Here is a 17506-nt window from a genome sequence, read left to right as displayed (position 1 = left end):
CCTTTGAACAATGAAGAAGACATCAAAGCATGTGGTGAATATGCAAAGCTCGAGCCGGTCAATACTCCGTGAAGTATTCGACCTTCTACTCGAGTAATCCTCGTCTATAATACACTCATGGGGTCCGCGTTCGTTAATTTTGGGCAGATCCGGTTAGGTTAGCTTTGCTGATCTCGCAGAGATCGCGCCACTGGACTGGAAGGCTTCTAGCGAGTATTCCAAAGTTCCATGCCACGACTCCACGAGTACAGTACTGGTAAAAAGAGCCCATCTATCTATGCGTGCCACGAATTTGGGATAGAAAAACGGCCAAAGGGGCAATGCGAAATCTAGTTCCGGCACTGATCGAGTAAATGCACTTCATTATCGGCCAACAGTGCGAGCTTTGATGCTCGCTAGTGAGAGTAGTAAGAAGGAACTCGGATTTCATGTCTGTGACTCTGTGAGCTCGAGACGGCAAAGATTGGGGCTATCTGTTCAATGCTTGCAAACCCACGTCACCTCGCTTTCCTACTGCTAGGCAACTATCCGTTAGCGTGCATATAATCGGTAATGAACAAGAGAGCGGTCAGAACTAAGATTATTGGCTTCCTAAGAACTCGAGGTGTCGTTTCCCCTTCGCGATATCCAAGAACTACTTTAGATGTCTCACCACAGCTGTGTTCCATGCATCTCATTCATCCGTATTCGCCCTGTCGATACTCGATCGTACTTGACGTATTGAAAGCATCATCTGTCCTTACGCATTCAAGCTTTAGATTCAGCCTCGACAGAAGCTTTAGGTTTGGAGAGTTCAGCCAAGTTGAATCGCTTGAGTGTCTCCCAATCATCTCCTACAACGCTCATTCCGCATATTGTCTGGTAACCCACTATCAGCTATCGGACTGCCACGTACCACTGCATGAATATCCAGCAGTCAGGTTAGAAGATGTAGTAGAAGATACATACCTGATAGATCTCGACTAAAATGACCTTGTCCGGCTTAGTGAGATTAACTTTATGGACATCCGCGATTGACGAAGCAATCTGTTTTATTACCACGTCTCGCTTGAGAGTGTTGTGGTTGCGTATGGTAGGCCGAATAGCGTACTGTACTTTATATCAGCAGTGCAGGTGACATGGAAAGGTCATAACCAACTTACCGAATAGCTTGTTCGTTCTGGCTTCTCTTCCTTTTTGATTTCTCCGTTATCCTCGGAATTTTCCGTGGTCTTGTTCAGCTCAAAGTATTCTCCAAGCACAGTTTTCCCCACTTCCTCAAGTCCCTTCTCAGTTGCTCTCCCGATCATAGTCATTGGCGTTAGTCGATTAATGTATCTCGTCCCCGCAGCATCTGGCTTTAACGCTACCTCCTTGCAAATCCGATGAACGAAGTCAACTGGATCTATGGGCGGGCGGACTTTGACGAACAAGACACACTCAATGTCAAGGCGGGCCGTGGTGAAAAGTTTAGGTTTCCCTTTCTGATTTTCAATGGCTGCGGCCTCCTTCTGAATGGCGGCCTCGATGTCAAGATCATCTTCGTCCTCCTCATCGTCTTCTTCTGCTTCACCAACGATGCCATAAAACTTCTCAGCAAACTAATCTCAAATTCAATAAAAGTGATCCAATTCTTCGGGGTAATACGAACTTTGTGCAGTAGGCTGCGAAGCTCTACCGTTGCCTTTCCTTCCTGCCCTCTCGCACATGTTGCCCAAATACCAACATCTCCAGGCTCGATTATTCCACGCCCACGAATAGAGGCTAGCTTTGCTTGCTGATGTGGAGTTTGCCACTTTCCTCCGGATCCGCCCTGAATTGCAGTCAGAAACGAAGTATAGTCCTTGATGCAAATTCATCGATTTAGAAACAAGGTACAAAAATTGGAACACATTCGCTAGTAGTAATGGATCTGGCTGGTGCACAGACAAGACGAACATAGCCATGCCCTCTTAAGACAAGTGACAAGCGCGCTGTAAAGTTAGGCAGCATCTTATGTCAATAGCCTCATTCTAATATTTAGATCTGAGCTTATTACTCTCCCAGCTAAAAGATTCATGGCAAGAAAAAAAGGAAGGTAAGTCAGGTAACGAATGAAAGTTGACGGTACGCACCTTGGTCCTCTTTGCTACTCTACCCTTCTCAATAGCAATTGGCCTTTCCTTGCGTTTGTTTGAATTCATCGTGTAGATAGTGCCTTGTCTGAACGTTGGGATGTATATTATATCGGGAAGTCGGCAGGATTTTGTGTGAACGAATAAAAGTCACTAGCGCAAGGCTGCAAGGCTGGATGTCTCTAGGCGAAGACCCCGGCCGAGATCAAACGACGCCTCTTTCTCTGCACGAAGGAAGTCATTATGCGTTTCGTCTGGATGGATCTCAGATCTAACAAGTACCTATGCATGTCTTGATACTGCTCATGACCTTGCCGATAAGACTATCGAGTCGGCAAGCAACGCGTCCTCAACGCTTCCAAAAGATCTTGACAACAAAGGGCAACGCATTTTCATCAATGGCGAAGAAGGTAGCTTACGTAGTCCGGGCTGGAAGAGTCCCAGGAATATATTTTACTTATTCCGAATGTAATAAGCAAGTACACGGCTTCAGCGGCCAGGATTACCAAGGATATTACACTCGAGAAGCAGCACAGACGGCCTGGGACAATTGGCAAGCATTGAACTCTGCACGCCAAGGCCAATTGAGTGAACGCACAACTAGTGTACTAGGAGTGCCGGACCCTGAGGGGCAGGATGAGACAATATATAGTCAAAGAGACGAGGACTCCAGGTCAGTGGCCATCCTAGACGCAACCGCTTTTACATCCGACGCACCCGATCCATACAGTAGTCAGAAGGCCTTATCTCTCTTCTGTATTTTGGTTTGATTTAGATCGCAAAACCCAAATGGACTAAACTGCTTTCTACTCCGTTCTCGTATCTTGCTAACGCACTTCATAGCAATGATAAATGCAAGAGACATGCTACCTTGGATGACGCTGAAGATATACAGCATGCATCGAAAAAGATCAAGGCGACGGCAGACGAATTCGAACCGGTTCAGGTAGAAAGCCAGGACGAACCACCTGTAACACTTACAGCCGAACAGCAAGCCGTCGTAGATATGGCGCTGGACAATCAAGATGTCTTTCTCACGGGTGCAGCGTAAGATAATCTAAAATCCTACTAATTTCATTTTTCGCATTTTCGTTGCCTCTGATTCATTCTACTAAAAACCTAACTCCCCATAATTCGCAGCGGATCTGGCAAAACTGTCACACTCAAAGAAATTATCAAAAAATTAAGAATCTCGGGGAAAACAGTCCAAGTAATTGCACCTACTGGGATTGCTGCCTTGCCCCTCGGTGGGCTGACGGCGTATTCCTTCGCTGGATGTAAGTCAACAAAATTTGCAGAACTTCTAGGCTTTTACTCCAAAATTACGGGGGTTTTCTTGACGATAAAACCGCCGGTCGTTCTTTGCACTCTTCAATAATGCAGTACTAACTATCTTTTCTTCTGCAGGGCAGCCTGACTCTTTACAAAAGCCCATCCACTGCCTACTCGGTGATACCAGCAAGTTTGCAAGGAGAAGGATACGAAAAACAGATGTGCTAGTAATTGAGGAAATCTCAATGGTAGAAAATCAATTCTTAGAAAGGCTGAATCTATTGATGCAATACATCTTTCAGACCACCAAACCTATGGGTGGCAAACAAGTCATTTTTGTTGGAGATTTTCATCAGGCAAGCCTCTCAAATTCGGGTCTACATCTTGCGCCTCTTGAGCTGTGCTCTAGGAATGCTGTCTCTGTTTTATCACGTTTTCCTCCAGCATCTTGAAATTATGGAGGTACCTAAAGTCTCAAAAGTTATGCTAACACTCCAATCTTATAGCTGCCACCCGTCAAGCCTTTTGAGTTTTGTCTTGCATGTGGTGAAGAATATCCGAAGAACAGAAGTAATATCGTTTGCCAAAATGACGACTGCAAAGACGTCGGCAAAGAAAACTTCCATGAAGAAGACAAATACGCTTTCAAGGCGCCAGTCTGGGCGGAGCTGAAGCTGCGTCACGTTATGCTTGAGCAAATACATCGACAAAAAGACAGCAGTTTTCAATTAACACTAAATAAGATCCGAGACGGTAACATTCTGAGCGATGCGGAATGGCTGGCACTCACCAGCAAAAAAGTTCTTCCTGATGGAGTCGTTGCTATCAAACTCATGTCTCGAATCCTACAAGTTCAAGCGCACAATTCGAAAGAATTAGCGTTGATACAATCGAAAGAGATAACGTGGCAGGCACACGATTCAGCGACGAAACTGTACCCCTCACTAGAAGACGATTATGAACCTCGTCGTTCTGAGATAGAGAACAGGCGGAGACAGTTTGAATTCTCTCTGTCCACTGGGGAGCACCGATTTCCAACTGAGTAAGGACCAGCAACGCTTTCATAATACAGTCATCACATTGTGTCTCCTGTATTTGAACTATTCCAGTATTCCTTCAAAGAGAAACTTGTGCTTCTCTGATTCCCGAGATTGTTTCTGGAAAGCAAAAGACTAACTTGCTATTAATTTAGCCTGGTTCTCAAAATTGGTGCCAAAGTCGTTCTTCTGACCAATCTTAGTCTTAAGTCTGGCTTGGTAAACGGGTCACAAGGTGAAGTTATTGGGTTTACGGACACAAGTTCCTGGCAAGAACCCATACTCACAAAGAGTGAAAAGGAGCATCTCGAGCAATTCAAGGGACAAAATCACACCTTGAGACCAGTTGTTCGATTCTCCAATGGGAGGACTCAAACAATCCGTCCCCAGACACAGGGTAGTCAAAAACGCAAGAATCAAGATTCGTACTTTGTTGCCAGAACGCAGATTCCTCTGACCCTTGCCTGGGCCCTGTCGATCCACAAAAGTCAAGGAATGACGTTGGAGTATGTCGAGGTTTGTTCCGACAAACGATTTGAGGCAGGACAATTGTATGTTGGGCTTTCTAGAGCGACAAAACTTGAAGGCCTTACTGTCACGGGCGCCTCGAGAGAACAGATTACGATGCCTTCAGAAGTCGTAGAATTCTACGAAAGCGATCACTGGGAGCACTTGAGACCTTCTAAATCATCGGCAGCCAATTCGCCTACGCACACGGAATCTGTTGTTGGAGAGGAGTTTCTACAGCAGTGACTTTCCAGCTCAGATGGAAACGGGAATTCCAAAGACACCTGGGGCGACCCGATAGCGGCAATCCGACGTTTTCAATACAAATCCCAATGACTAAGGGAATAATCTAGCTATGACGGCGAAACCGATGCCTATGAGGACACAAATGAAAGTTGGAAGATATCAGATAGTGATGAGGCTCCACTGCTTAAATTGGCATGGTTTGTAGTTGATATTACGACTTCGACGCCTACCTGTTTGATGATCTAGGAGGAAGCATCCAGTTTGACCGATCCGCTCTTTAGCCAACAATGTTAGGTAACAGCGCAAGACCAGACATAATTTGGAAGACGCTTCGGGCAGTTGTGGGCTGTAAGAAACCCGCGCCTGACTAGGAGCCAGGGTGAGTAAATCAGGTACCATTCGAGGGACATTGGATTATGCTATGATATCCGATTGTGGCCTGGGAGCTTCAAGGCTAGATTCTGGTCAATAGCGATACGAGTAACTTGGAATGTGGGTGAGATGTATTATTGGCCTAAAGACCTTGCCCGGTCGTGTCTCGACTTGTAGAAATGTTGGATGAATGCACTTTGTATCGAGGTGAAAGTGGTTCGTTTTTGGCATGATCTATCACTGCTTGGGGTGTTCCCTAGTAATAGTCGGGTCTAGATTACAGCGCTAGTCGGACATGTCTTTTTTACGTACACTGATTTCATTATCAACTGTGATAGAAAGCTGCTAGAGATTTATTACTTACTACCAGCTTGCATTGTCCTGCTTCAGCGTTCTCATCTCTTCGATCATTGTTTTACTGTGGGGGAAAGATTCCAAGCAGCCCCGAATATGCCAGGGTTATCCGACCACCAAAATGTTTTCCGAATAGAGAAGAGTGACGCCAGAAGTAAGGGGGCAGAGACTCGAGTAGTTAAGCGGAACCGACAACCAGTATCTTGTGTCGCTTGTAGAACCAAAAAGTTGGTCTCATTCAGGGTCAAAATATCAAAAGTGGTAGCTAATTGATCAGGCTAAAGTGTGACCGTCAGGTCCCGTGCTCATCTTGCGCCAAGAGAGGGCGATATGATGCGGCGTCATGCACCTATTCCAGCGGCAATCGCAATGAGCGCGGTAAGCGTGATAGGGCTGGAGAATCTAAAAATGCTGAAGCGCACCTCCGTTTGCAAAAGTTGGAGGATATGGTCACGGGGCTTCTTCAATCATCAAGTGAAGGTTCCGAAAGGACCGGCGATATTGCACACGCAAATGGCCAACCAGTGGATCAAAACCTGGCAGATCTCTCCCTTGATAGCTCATTGAGAACGGTCGAGCCATGCTCAGGGGCTCGAGGCCATTTGGACATCAGCAGGTCTGAAACGAAGTACCTTGGCGCTACACACTGGACCGCAATACTTGAGAATGTCAGTAGCCATTATTTTAAAATCTTGTCCGAGCATAGCTGACAAGTTGCAGATCCGAGGCATCCAGGTCGCTCTTGAGCCTGAAGAGGAGGAGGATGAGCAAACACTCCCTTCTCTCGGCTGTTCCGATATCTTATTTGAGACGAACAAGTCATTGACACTCGCAGATGTCCGCAAAACTCTAAGTGATAGAGCTAGCGTAGACAAACTGCTTTCCACTTACTTTAACCATCGACACAATCAAACTCCGATCCTTCACCTGAAGAAGTTCATGAGAGAGGTACTACCCTTCATTCCCCGGAGCCCGATGTTCAAGCATTGATTACCTATAGTATGACTCTTTCTGGGCTGACCCGTCTTCTGCGTCTTTTCTATGGATTTCAATGCTCTTTTCTGCCTTGTATATAGGGACCCAGGTAGTTGAAGCCCGTTCTGAAGGGGATGTTGACCTTGCAAACCGTTCTCTGGGAGAGGAATTCTTGGCAAGAGCTGGGCAAGCTCTAGTAGCCGGGAAATATCCCAGAGCAAGGCCGTATTCTGTGGAGTCTTTGCTACTATATACAGTGTGCCAGCACTTCCGGAAGGATAATCAAGAGACGAATTCCTGGCTGTTGATGAGTGTCTGCGCGAGAATGGCTATGCGAATGGGTTATCATCACGATCCTCGCCATCTCGGCCACTTTTCTCCGTTCGAAGCTGAAATGAGAAGGAGAACTTTTTTCACCATCGAGACTCTCGATTTCTTACTTTCGTTCCAGGCTGGATTGCCTTCTGTCATACCGGATGAAGTTTGCGATACCGAAAACCCCAGTAATTTGTTTGATACCGACTTTGACGAGGATTGCGCTGTGCTTCCACCTTCTCGGCCGCCGACGGATCCCACGCCCATGCTATATTCTTGTTACAAGAGTAGGCTTGGCAAAGTACTTCGACGTGCTTTCCGTCTTGCACTAGCTGTCAAACGTCCGTCATACGAACAAACTATGAGGCTTGATAAAGAGCTTCAAGAAATTCATGCCGATGTCCCTCCTAGTCTTCAAATGAGGCCCGTTGTATCATGTTTCGGAGAGCAGTCTTACATGATACTGCATAGATTCAACCTAGATTTGATGTATCTGAAGACTCTCTGCGTCTTACACCGGAATTACATCAACCACGAGAGGTCCAATCCGGTATTCAATTACTCCCGCAAAACATGCATCGATGCAGCACTCAAAATATTGAAATATCAAGCTGAGATACATGCTGCTTGCCAGCTCGGGGGGCAACTTAATCATGAGAAATGGATGCCATCCAACCTCTTGATATACGAGTAAGATAACCCCATTCCCTTTATTTTTTATTGTGGGTGTTTGCATTCTTTTGATTATTGCTCTGAGAATGTTCCACGGCGTCTGAAGCCTTACTTCGCTCCTAAATTTCGCTAGAGTGGACATAAAGCTAACTTGCCATTCGTTGCAGCTATTTATTAGCTGTTATGCTCATCTGCCTAGACCTTTTTGAATCTCGCAGGAAACCGGTCTTCAAAGATCTTCAACAACAGTCAGCCGATATCGAGAAATATGAGGCCCTGAAAGTCTCTTATAAGATTTGGTCTTCTCAGCCAACAATGTCCCGAGAAGATCGGCGGGCTTCGAGTGTTCTCGCGGCAATACTTTCAAAGTTACCACCACCATATGTTCGTGCTACGCCAGTCACTACTCCAAGCGTATCATCGGATAGATCCATAGCCGGAGGTAGCCCAAATGGAATGACGAGTGTTCCATCATGGGGTAAGTCGTGAAACAATAACAGCTCACTTCTCGCTGGCATTGGTTCTTTTGGATCTGATACTACACCTATATGCTGACTCGCACTCATTAGGACCCATTCCCGACTGGAACACAACCGGATCTGGTTCGCCCGGTCAAGACCCCACTATGAACAACTATGCACCATTGGACTTCAACCTTGCAGATCCTCTAAACACAATTTTCACTGGCTCGGAAGATATTGATTGGGTGAGCTCTTTATTCTCGAGATCTCCTTACTTTCGGGCGCTTGCTGACCTGTATCTACGCAGGAACTCATAGATCAGTGTCTGCTTGGCCAGAATGCCATGGATGTTCCAATGGCGAACACTCTCTGAGTATGTCTGGGAAGGACATTGATCTTTTATCTATATCTTAAGGAAAGATAGCAAAATGATGATAAATAAACTATGCAATCCACCCAATCTGGATCCAGATGGTTTGGTGGCCTCTTTAATCATTTGCTGTCTACGTAGCGTTGCCTGTGTCACTGAGGAGAAACACGTGACAAACACCCCCTTTTTTGGACAAACGAGATGCAAAAAATAAAACATACAACAGCAGGTATTCGCTGGTGGTCACCCACCCAACTACTAATCTGCCGATCTGAGGCTTGTGTATGGCAGAGCGGACGGGATGCCCAATTCTCCTCAGTCTATGGTCGTATGTGACAAGTCTAGCCCTTATTCAAATATCTATACCAGTCCTCTGTCAGGTTTTAGTATGCTCGCTCTCATTGTTCCTTCCAGCGGAAATAGAAAGCAGTCAATCACGCAACCCACACCGAACTTACAAACGCCCAATTGTAAACCCCGCCGAGGCATCTTTACTCACAATCGTATAAACAATCGACACAGCAGCACTAAAATTAAGCATCGAAGCGCCTAGCCAAGCAAGAGCAGTGCTGGTCGGGCCTTCCACAACAAGCACGCCCCAACCAAAAACATCCTCTTCAGGTGCAGCGCGCAGGTAAACGTCAAGCAGTGCGCGAGACAGCTCCTTAGGCAGCCGACGGAAGAGCTGCTTCTTCTTACCGCGCCGTAGCATACAGGATTTGCATTGCCGATAGTGCAAGAACGTTTGAGGAGATGGGCGAGTAGTGAGGGGACAAGGTCCGTATTCGTAATTCTTGGCCGCTACTTCTTGTGGTGGAGGAATCAGAGGCGGGCCGAAGGAGATATCTGCTCGTTGGTGCTCTTCGTTGGTAAACTGGACGCATTTAAGGTCTACGGGCTTGATTAGGAGTTTCCGTAGGTATGCGCTTCTAAAACCACGCAGTTTGTCATATTCATCCCACATTTTCAAAAACCATTCGCCGTCGTGGTATACTGTTGACACATCGATTTCGCCCGTGTTTACACATATTGCGAAATATTTGTTCATCGAGGGTGGTGATGCTTGGGCACTAGGCATCGTTGCAGCGGGAATTGTAATGTTTGTTGTGCTTGAAGTATTGCTCGTTGATGGACATCCCTACTAAAGACAAGAGAAGTTAGCTGAAGGTATTATGGTAGGGGTAGTTGGCATATAAATAAAGTATTATCGTTAGAATGCTCCACTTCAAAAGGCTGATTTAGACCCTTCAGGACACTCGAAGTGCCCCGAGGTAATCGGATATTCTTTAGCTAACTACTAAGTGGCACAAGACTTTATAAGGTATCCACTTTCAGACTACATAGAAATATTTCTCAATGATGATAATCGTGGCACGCAAGATTTTATTTGCCGTAGTGCGGTCCCATGGAGTAATTTAATAGATTGGATATTTCTAGGGCTTCAGTTCATGCTAGCAAAGTTATTAATAGCTTAGGACCGTGTTAAGCTTAGTCAATCGTCGACGGAGGTAGATCTAAACTTGATGAGTTTCCTACGAGCCGTTCTTGGTCCTTAAGGGCGCCACTCATAGTAGGATTATTGGCTTCGGGGTTTGAGCCCGATGAACCTTGCGGATGGTCCTGGAAATCAATTTGGGTGCCGAAGAAGTTATTAGGATTAGATCGGGCTCCCATATCCTCTGACATCTGATGCCCATGTCCGCCTTGCTGGTTGTATGAAGTTATACCGTATTGAGGTGCTGCTGGGACTGAGTCATCATATATTGTATATGCACGACCGGAAGTGCCGAAACTGCTAGGCGATAGCTGCTGTTGCTGCTGTTGCTGCCTGTGAAAAAGAGTACGCCGCCGCCGCTCATATTTCTCTTTCTTTAGAGCAACATCCTCTCTTTGCTGTCTATCCAGTTGATCCCGTTTCAATGCTTCCTGTTCTTTGAAACATTGTATTAGTCTTTGTTATTCTTTGGTTTTAAGTTACTTACTTGGATCTAGCTTCTGCTTCCCGCGTACAATTAAGGCCACGCTGTTTTTGTATCTCTCGTCTTCCTGTACTACCGCGGTGAAAAACTTGTTTCCAATCAGGATATTGAAGTCAAGATCAGGGTACAAGAAGAACTCGGCCGTGCGGATCTTTGTTGCTCGCTTCATTATGAATGGCAGGAATATTTTGCGGGCAAAGGTAAACTGTCCACCCCCAAGACCACAGTAGGGTTTCTGTAGCTCTGAAGGAATCTCTTCGACAAGATCCTCCAGTTTGCATTCTTGGATAAAGCCCTGGTCCACAATGTTGATTTCGGATCCCGTGTCCAATTTGCACATGGCAGAGAATCTTGTTTCAATTCCCTGATGTACCGGCAGAAGCTTTATAAGGAACAAGGTTGCATCTGCATCATCAAGTTGCCGGTTTTGCAATTCGGCTTGTAGTCGTTGTTCTTCAATTTCTATCTTGATATGCTCTTCCATGAGGGTTGGCTGGAGGTACTGGGCGACTGCTGTGCTCAAGCCATGCTCCTGGGCTGTATCGTGTCTGAAGTCCTTATGGAATGCTGCGACAAGTTCAATACTGAGACCTGTCAGTCTGATATACCTCTATAGTTGGCTGATTCATAACATTTCTGCTTTTGCTTTAAAGTGCTCGTCCTGCAACTCCAAGGTCGTCGATAGCATCCTACTCTGCTGCTGTGCGACTACATTTACCATGAACCTTTGATTATATTAGTGCTGTGCCAGAGTCAGAGAATTATATTCCCAAAAACATACATAGTTGCAATCTCTCTTATAGTCAAAATAGCTTCCTTGAAAGCAAGACAAGCACTGTACATTTGTCCTCCGGCTAAGAGAAATTTCACGGCTCTGGAAGGATGTTTTTTAGAAGAATCCAGAACGTAATTCTTCTGCAGTAGATACTGCAATTTACTCATTCGGTTTGTACAGGAGGACAATGCAGTAACGGCCGATTCCGGTATAGGGTGCTCGGTATTCAAGAATATCGAGTTTGTCTCCTGTAGCAGAGCTGAAAGGATTGGCAGATCTTCTTTGACAAAAGCATTTACCTTTTGGGCTTTGTCGATTGAGGATAAATTGCTGGGACCTGAGATCTTTGTTATATCGATGAGACCGATGAGACCAAAGATAGATGCTGTAAATGTAAAAGGATCCATGTTTCATGCTCAAGTGAGCCGCCTTCAAAATTTGTTGATGATGGAATATGGCTTTCAGATGGCAACCGCAAGGTGTTCTTACTCGTGGGATCGGTGGATTAAGCTTGACGATCAATGTTCTGAATATCAAAGGTAGAGAGAAAGTATAATCTTCGAGTCTTGCGCTGGCCCAAGGACTGAAAATTGCTCGCGCAGGCTTGGAGTCCTTATATCCTGATTCCAAACCCAACGCAGCAGTAGTGAAACACGAAATGGTCAAGCCTCAGCCACCGTAGACCCCACGATAAGTGAGACCTCTTCACCATCTGATTGGCTACTTCTATTTATAACGCAAGTCAGTGGCATCGGCGCGTCTCGCACATCGCTCTTAAAAAAAATTGTGGCTGAATGTATAGGATCAGGTCTTTTATTAACTCAATATTTAGCTGCAAGTCTACAGCCTTATTAATTCCGGACCCCATGTTCAGAACCTGGAGCTATAAATATGTATTAGAAGCATCCTCACATGCTGGTTATGCAAACAACAATAATATACAGCGTTACGAAAGTCAAACCTGTAATAATAAATTTCTTGCAGTATCTAGTCGTGACTATTTTGGCAAATCATAACTGATGGCGTCACGTCCCCAATTATCAATTTTTCCTGTGGGAGCACCACAGTCCCATGAGATTCCACCCCTGGAGGGAGCGGATTATCCCAAACTTGCTCAATTGATGTATAGAGTCCCCGAGCTTTCTATATTTCGGACATTCCGCGAAGTAACTTTATTGAATCTGTTGAGTCTCCAAGCAGAGCTTTCAGAGATTGTCGAAGAATATGACGCTTCGTACAATGCAGATTCAATAGGAAACGAGGAGGAACCTACAACGTACGAACGTCAAGTTCTAAGCAAAAGCTTCCGCAAGCTTCGTGAGAGTGATCGTACTCAAAGCACCCAATATGAAGCTCTAAAGAACATTGGTTTTAAACTCAATGAGTATCGTGAGTATATCAAACATTCGCTAGTAATATCAATTGTTAATTTGTAGATACTGCCCTTCTGCAGGCATCTGAAGTTTCCAAACTGGCAAAGCCCGAGAAAGTTGATCTGAAACATCTTCGAGGTTGGCTGTCTCATCCAACTGTGGGTGGAAACTTCATTCCCAAGTCGGAAGATGCGTGGAAGGAAATCTATGACGACGATCAGGTAACGCTCGTTGCAAAAGAAGGTGGTCTGATGCAGAGATCATCGACCTGGCTTATGCTTATCTACGACTGGGCCTATGGCCGCCGCTTTGGAGTATGCCCTCATAACATAAGGTTTACAAATAAAAAAGAGCTGACATATCAGAAACCTGAGGTCATCGATGCAAAAACTGGCTCACGATACTATCCAGATTCCTCAACCAAGAAGATCGCAAAGGTTACAACTTCCGTGCTAGCTTCTCTAATACCCGATATCGTCATTCTCGGATTATATTATATTGATACGACAGTAAAGCGAATTGGTACTATGCTTGCATGCACAGCAATCTTTGCTTTTGTTTTATCATTCTGGACGCAGGCGGACGTAATTGATGTCTTTGCTGCTACTGCCGCGTAAGCGATCTCAAGCTTCCCGAAGTCTTGAAACTTTGCTGACAATCTAGTTTTGCCGCTGTCGAGGTTGTTTTCATAGGAAGTGCTATTACAAATAGCACTAGAGCATGAGGATGAGAGGCTTTCATGGACAGCTTGGGAACATTTGATATTCCTTCAAGCACTCAAAGTTACATATGATTGGCTACATTTTGAATATATTTTTCGATACACTTGCAAGCCGCCATTTTGCTTGGTGTATACGTGATCGGAATTAGCTGGAAATTTTATCAATAGTCGTTACGATTGTATGAAAGCGCAAGATAAGACAATGCAGCTTTGGTCCAAATCACTTGCAGGAAAGCATTTGGGTTTCAGCAGCCTTTACGTCAAAATAATAATCATTTCGTAGTCATCATAAGTCAAAATATTCCAAACATCTGTCTCCTTCACTTGCCTTTGATTCGCCTTGTTCAAACGAGGCACATCAGTTAATTAAACGTGGCATGAGTAAGTCACGACTTGGCCTGCATCGCTGCAGCAGAGAGATTATCTCCTCCCAGTCAAAGTCAGTAAAGAGAAATGCCGGTATACTCCAAATACTCGCAAGCGTCTTCGTATGGGATTTGATCATTCAAATCTGGGTGTCCATGGAACCTAATAGTCTCGCCCGGCCCACATTATTACCGACTAGTCGCTACATAGCGCACTATAACAGCTGCTTAATTAGGTCACTAAGGATATTCTTCAAAACATATATAGAGTTTTTATATATAGTATCCGGAATCCTAAAACGGTGAAGTGAGGAGGAATAGATTAATGAGAAGCCCGAGGAAGAAGTTGAGGACGGAAAAGTCTAATGAGAGTGCTACGGGGTTGGAGGGGGTGCTTGTGAAGGGGTATTTTTAGATTGAGCGGTAGGGTGGGGAGTAAGGATGTAGGTTTAGAAGATGGGAGAATAGAGGCTAGGCTGTGGGGATGGGGGAGGAGTGCGAAGAGTTGGGATAGGAAAGATGGGTCTAAGAGACATTCATGATGTGATGAGGGGCTCGGTGTTGAGAGTGTGATTGTGATCTAGTGGCATTTGCAATTAGTTCAGGAAAAAAGAGGTTCTAGATTCTTTCATGGGTAATGAGACTAGGGATAATCCCAATTTAATGTGCAAACATCTAAAAAAGTTCCGCTATGCCTCAAGCCATATCAGCAGCTCTCTCACGCAATTCCCAATCCGCATTTTCCAAACTTTCGTTGCTCGTTACAGGGGTGGTTTCTTTGAGGCGTCTCCATGGGTGCCACTTGTCATCCGTAGCCGTAGCAGGTAGGCCAATGCTATGTGCAGATGAGTCGCCTGTTTTCTTCTTATTTCTAGAGTTGGATAGAAGACGAGACTGAAGGGACCGAAACAGACTTGCGGGACCGTACTTGGCTCGGAGGAGCGGTCCCAATGTTAGAAGGCAGGTAACTATTATGAACACAGGAAGCTCGATAAGTGCCATGAGAATATTGTATATAAAGGGGACTGTAGACAGTAAGCATTTTCGCTTCTTAGAGCTTTTGGGGGGAGTTTGAACCGAACCTTCAAAGAAGCTATTTCCTGTTTCAGGTTTTTTACTATACTGGATCGAAAAGACCATGCGGAGGATTGTCACAATGATGGTACTGTAGATACATTTTAACCTTTATCCAAGCTTTGAGGTGCAATCACGCCCGTCATCAATACTTACATGCTCCCGAGACTAAATATGACTGCCAAAATCAATTTACGCCCAGAGTTCATTTGCAGATTTCGAATCGTAAGTATTGGCAAACTCAGCGTCAGTATGTCGAGTATGGCATTGCCAGCCGTGAAAGCTATCAGGAGAGCCGAAACGTTGAGATCGTAGGGAACTGTGGGATCCCATTGATCGTGCACTTTCTTTTTGTCAAAGATGTTAAGCTAAGATAGAGATCAGTCCCGCGCGTGCTTAGGAAACAACCTCTGCGTACCAAAATAATTGCCAGGTTAAAGACAAACGCAACGCCAATGAGTATGTTTGCCGCGAGAATGAAATTGCGAGAGATAAAAATCCGACTGTAGTACAATAGCAGCGAGATTTTTACAAAACCCATGCCCGCGATCTGACCGTTTTCCATAAATAAATTCGCCTAGTGTTGCCATCAAAGTTAACATTCGTTCTCCTGGAGTACAGGAATAAAAGATAAAAATATGGTGGGCCTACTTTGAGGGCAAAGACTGCATCTTTGAGACTTGGCTGGTACGACGGATCTCCAACGCCAGTAGTGCAGGTAACAATATCAACCATGACAGCTACTGCTGTTGACAAGAGCTACGAAAGTCTTCTGTTGGCATCTGAAGCGCTAAAGTCTTGGGAATTATTAATGACATACCAAGGCTACAAGAACACAGTAGTCATCTGCGCCGAGTCGAGCCTTCTGAAAATATCGACAGTAAAGCCGTAGTCCGACGGCGACAAAGGCCAGCAGCCCGAGAATCACGGTCACGGACACAACAACTGTTGCAGCCTGGCTGAGCATTTTTGTTATCTGGGGCAAGTCACCCGTATGTCAGTGATGTTAATAATTGCGGATAAATGACGACGATTATCAATGAAAGCTGGGAGACATGGGCGTTTTGAATGGAGATAGGAGGAGGGGCAACGAAACGATGCATGCTGAGCCTCTCACTATATGCTCCTTCCTCACTTGAATGCAGCCTATAATGAGCCTTGGTTAGGATGCATACGGTATAGCCAGGTAGCAATTTCGAAAATGCAACCCTAAATTACCTTCCTTCCTATGAGGTTTAGAGATGAAAAGGCATTGATAAGTTTCTAATTATAACATAAACAGCAATTACTAGTTACGGTATCGCAATTCATCTGTCGTAAGCCCCTTGAATGGGATGCATACTCCGTAAAGTCTCGGAGAACAAAAGTATTTCCGTAGTCGTTTCTGTAGCTGTGCGTCGAAAGGATGGGATATTCCCAGCATGCAGACATTGAGGATGTGAGAAAGGTAATATCATTGGTGCTCTTTCACCGAGGGGGGTATCACAGGTCCCCTTTAAGGCGGGCATGTCATGCATATCAGCCCCTTTTGATCTAGCTACAGATATATCGATATAAGACGCCGCAGTCCCGCAGTCCCGCAGCCCATTTTGATCCAGCTACAGATAAGTCGATATAAGACGCCGCAGTCCCGCAGCACTTCGTTTCCGGAGTGTTTATGACCCGAATGGTGTGGCTGAATGCCTCGCGGTTGCAGGGATCTGAACTTTTCAACTCTGCATTATAGGAACAACCACCAGGAAAGTTATATTCGCCTATTTATAGAGAGCGTTCCTATATTTTAATTGTGTTTTTCTAATATATTTAGTAAGAATTATGCTATGTTAAAATTGGGTGTTCTGGGATCTGGGGTATACCCTTGTCGGGACTAATAATACTTAACCGCTCCGCTGTACCTTGATCTAGTTTTACACAAGGGCCGGGCGGGGCTGCGGGGTTTCTAAGCGGGAAAGACACTAAAAAGTATCAACTTTTAGAGCTTATAACTATAGAGTATAAGTTATATAAAACTATAATTCTAGATTTAAAATCTTATTAAATAAGTTCTTGTTAGATTATATTATTATATAACTTAACTTCTATAGTTATAAGCTCTAGAAGTTAATATTCTTTACCTTCTTGGAATTATCCCCTTTAATGCAGCTTTATTATAAGAAGAGAAGTTGCTAGTGTCGGGACAATTGGGATATAGTTATTTGATTATCAGTAGATGATTAAGCATAGAGGCTTATCCTTTATGCTTCTGCAATGGTAATAAACCTAGCTAATTATCTATATTATAACCAATACACAACCCCCAAATACACGGTACTACTGCAGTAGGAAGTGATCACCTTTTGATACCAATAATATCAAACGGATAGCTCGGAGCTGTTTTTCCGAGTAGGACACAAGCATTATATTGCCAAAAACATGCCTAACTAGGGGTTTCAGGTCCTCCGATCACACCATAAGATGAATTAAGGCTGCACCATCCGTCCGAGAAAAAGCACAACCCTGCCTGCAGATAACCGCTTTAGGCTTCGTTCTCGTAAGTCCCGAATCG

General features: G+C 44.8%; 5 protein-coding genes across 5 annotated transcripts; 3 read left to right on the top strand and 2 right to left on the bottom strand.

Annotated features, from left to right (window-relative positions):
- Positions 1-747: 747 nt before the first annotated feature.
- On the bottom strand, positions 748-2162 carry TAN1 (tRNA acetyltransferase; the record flags this gene model as incomplete). Its single annotated transcript, XM_031148511.1, has 5 exons — positions 748-858; positions 949-1089; positions 1143-1580; positions 1631-1792; positions 2094-2162. 5 exons carry the CDS (start codon positions 2160-2162, stop codon positions 748-750), a joined length of 921 nt encoding a protein of 306 aa, XP_031005228.1.
- A 329-nt stretch (positions 2163-2491) lies between these two features.
- PIF1 (ATP-dependent DNA helicase) lies at positions 2492-5155 on the top strand (the record flags this gene model as incomplete). The annotated part of the gene is made up of 6 exons (XM_031148510.1): positions 2492-2766; positions 2937-3140; positions 3234-3370; positions 3501-3787; positions 3872-4407; positions 4558-5155. The coding sequence occupies 6 exons, from the start codon at positions 2492-2494 to the stop codon at positions 5153-5155; spliced, it is 2037 nt and encodes a 678-aa protein (XP_031005203.1).
- A 3003-nt stretch (positions 5156-8158) lies between these two features.
- Positions 8159-8677, top strand: LHYA1_G003540 (uncharacterized protein; the record flags this gene model as incomplete). The annotated part of the gene is made up of 3 exons (XM_031148509.1): positions 8159-8321; positions 8413-8549; positions 8627-8677. The coding sequence occupies 3 exons, from the start codon at positions 8159-8161 to the stop codon at positions 8675-8677; spliced, it is 351 nt and encodes a 116-aa protein (XP_031005227.1).
- A 1485-nt stretch (positions 8678-10162) lies between these two features.
- On the bottom strand, positions 10163-11835 carry LHYA1_G003539 (uncharacterized protein; the record flags this gene model as incomplete). The annotated part of the gene is made up of 3 exons (XM_031148508.1): positions 10163-10605; positions 10657-11237; positions 11435-11835. The coding sequence occupies 3 exons, from the start codon at positions 11833-11835 to the stop codon at positions 10163-10165; spliced, it is 1425 nt and encodes a 474-aa protein (XP_031005239.1).
- A 612-nt stretch (positions 11836-12447) lies between these two features.
- On the top strand, positions 12448-13525 carry LHYA1_G003538 (uncharacterized protein; the record flags this gene model as incomplete). Its single annotated transcript, XM_031148507.1, has 4 exons — positions 12448-12817; positions 12865-13115; positions 13167-13414; positions 13465-13525. The coding sequence occupies 4 exons, from the start codon at positions 12448-12450 to the stop codon at positions 13523-13525; spliced, it is 930 nt and encodes a 309-aa protein (XP_031005240.1).
- Positions 13526-17506: the final 3981 nt, after the last annotated feature.

This window comes from Lachnellula hyalina, assembly GCF_007821495.1.
Source record: "Lachnellula hyalina strain CBS 185.66 chromosome Unknown contig00069, whole genome shotgun sequence".
Classification (NCBI taxonomy): Eukaryota; Fungi; Ascomycota; class Leotiomycetes; order Helotiales; family Lachnaceae; genus Lachnellula; species Lachnellula hyalina.
This window is presented reverse-complemented; position numbering and strand designations above follow the sequence as displayed.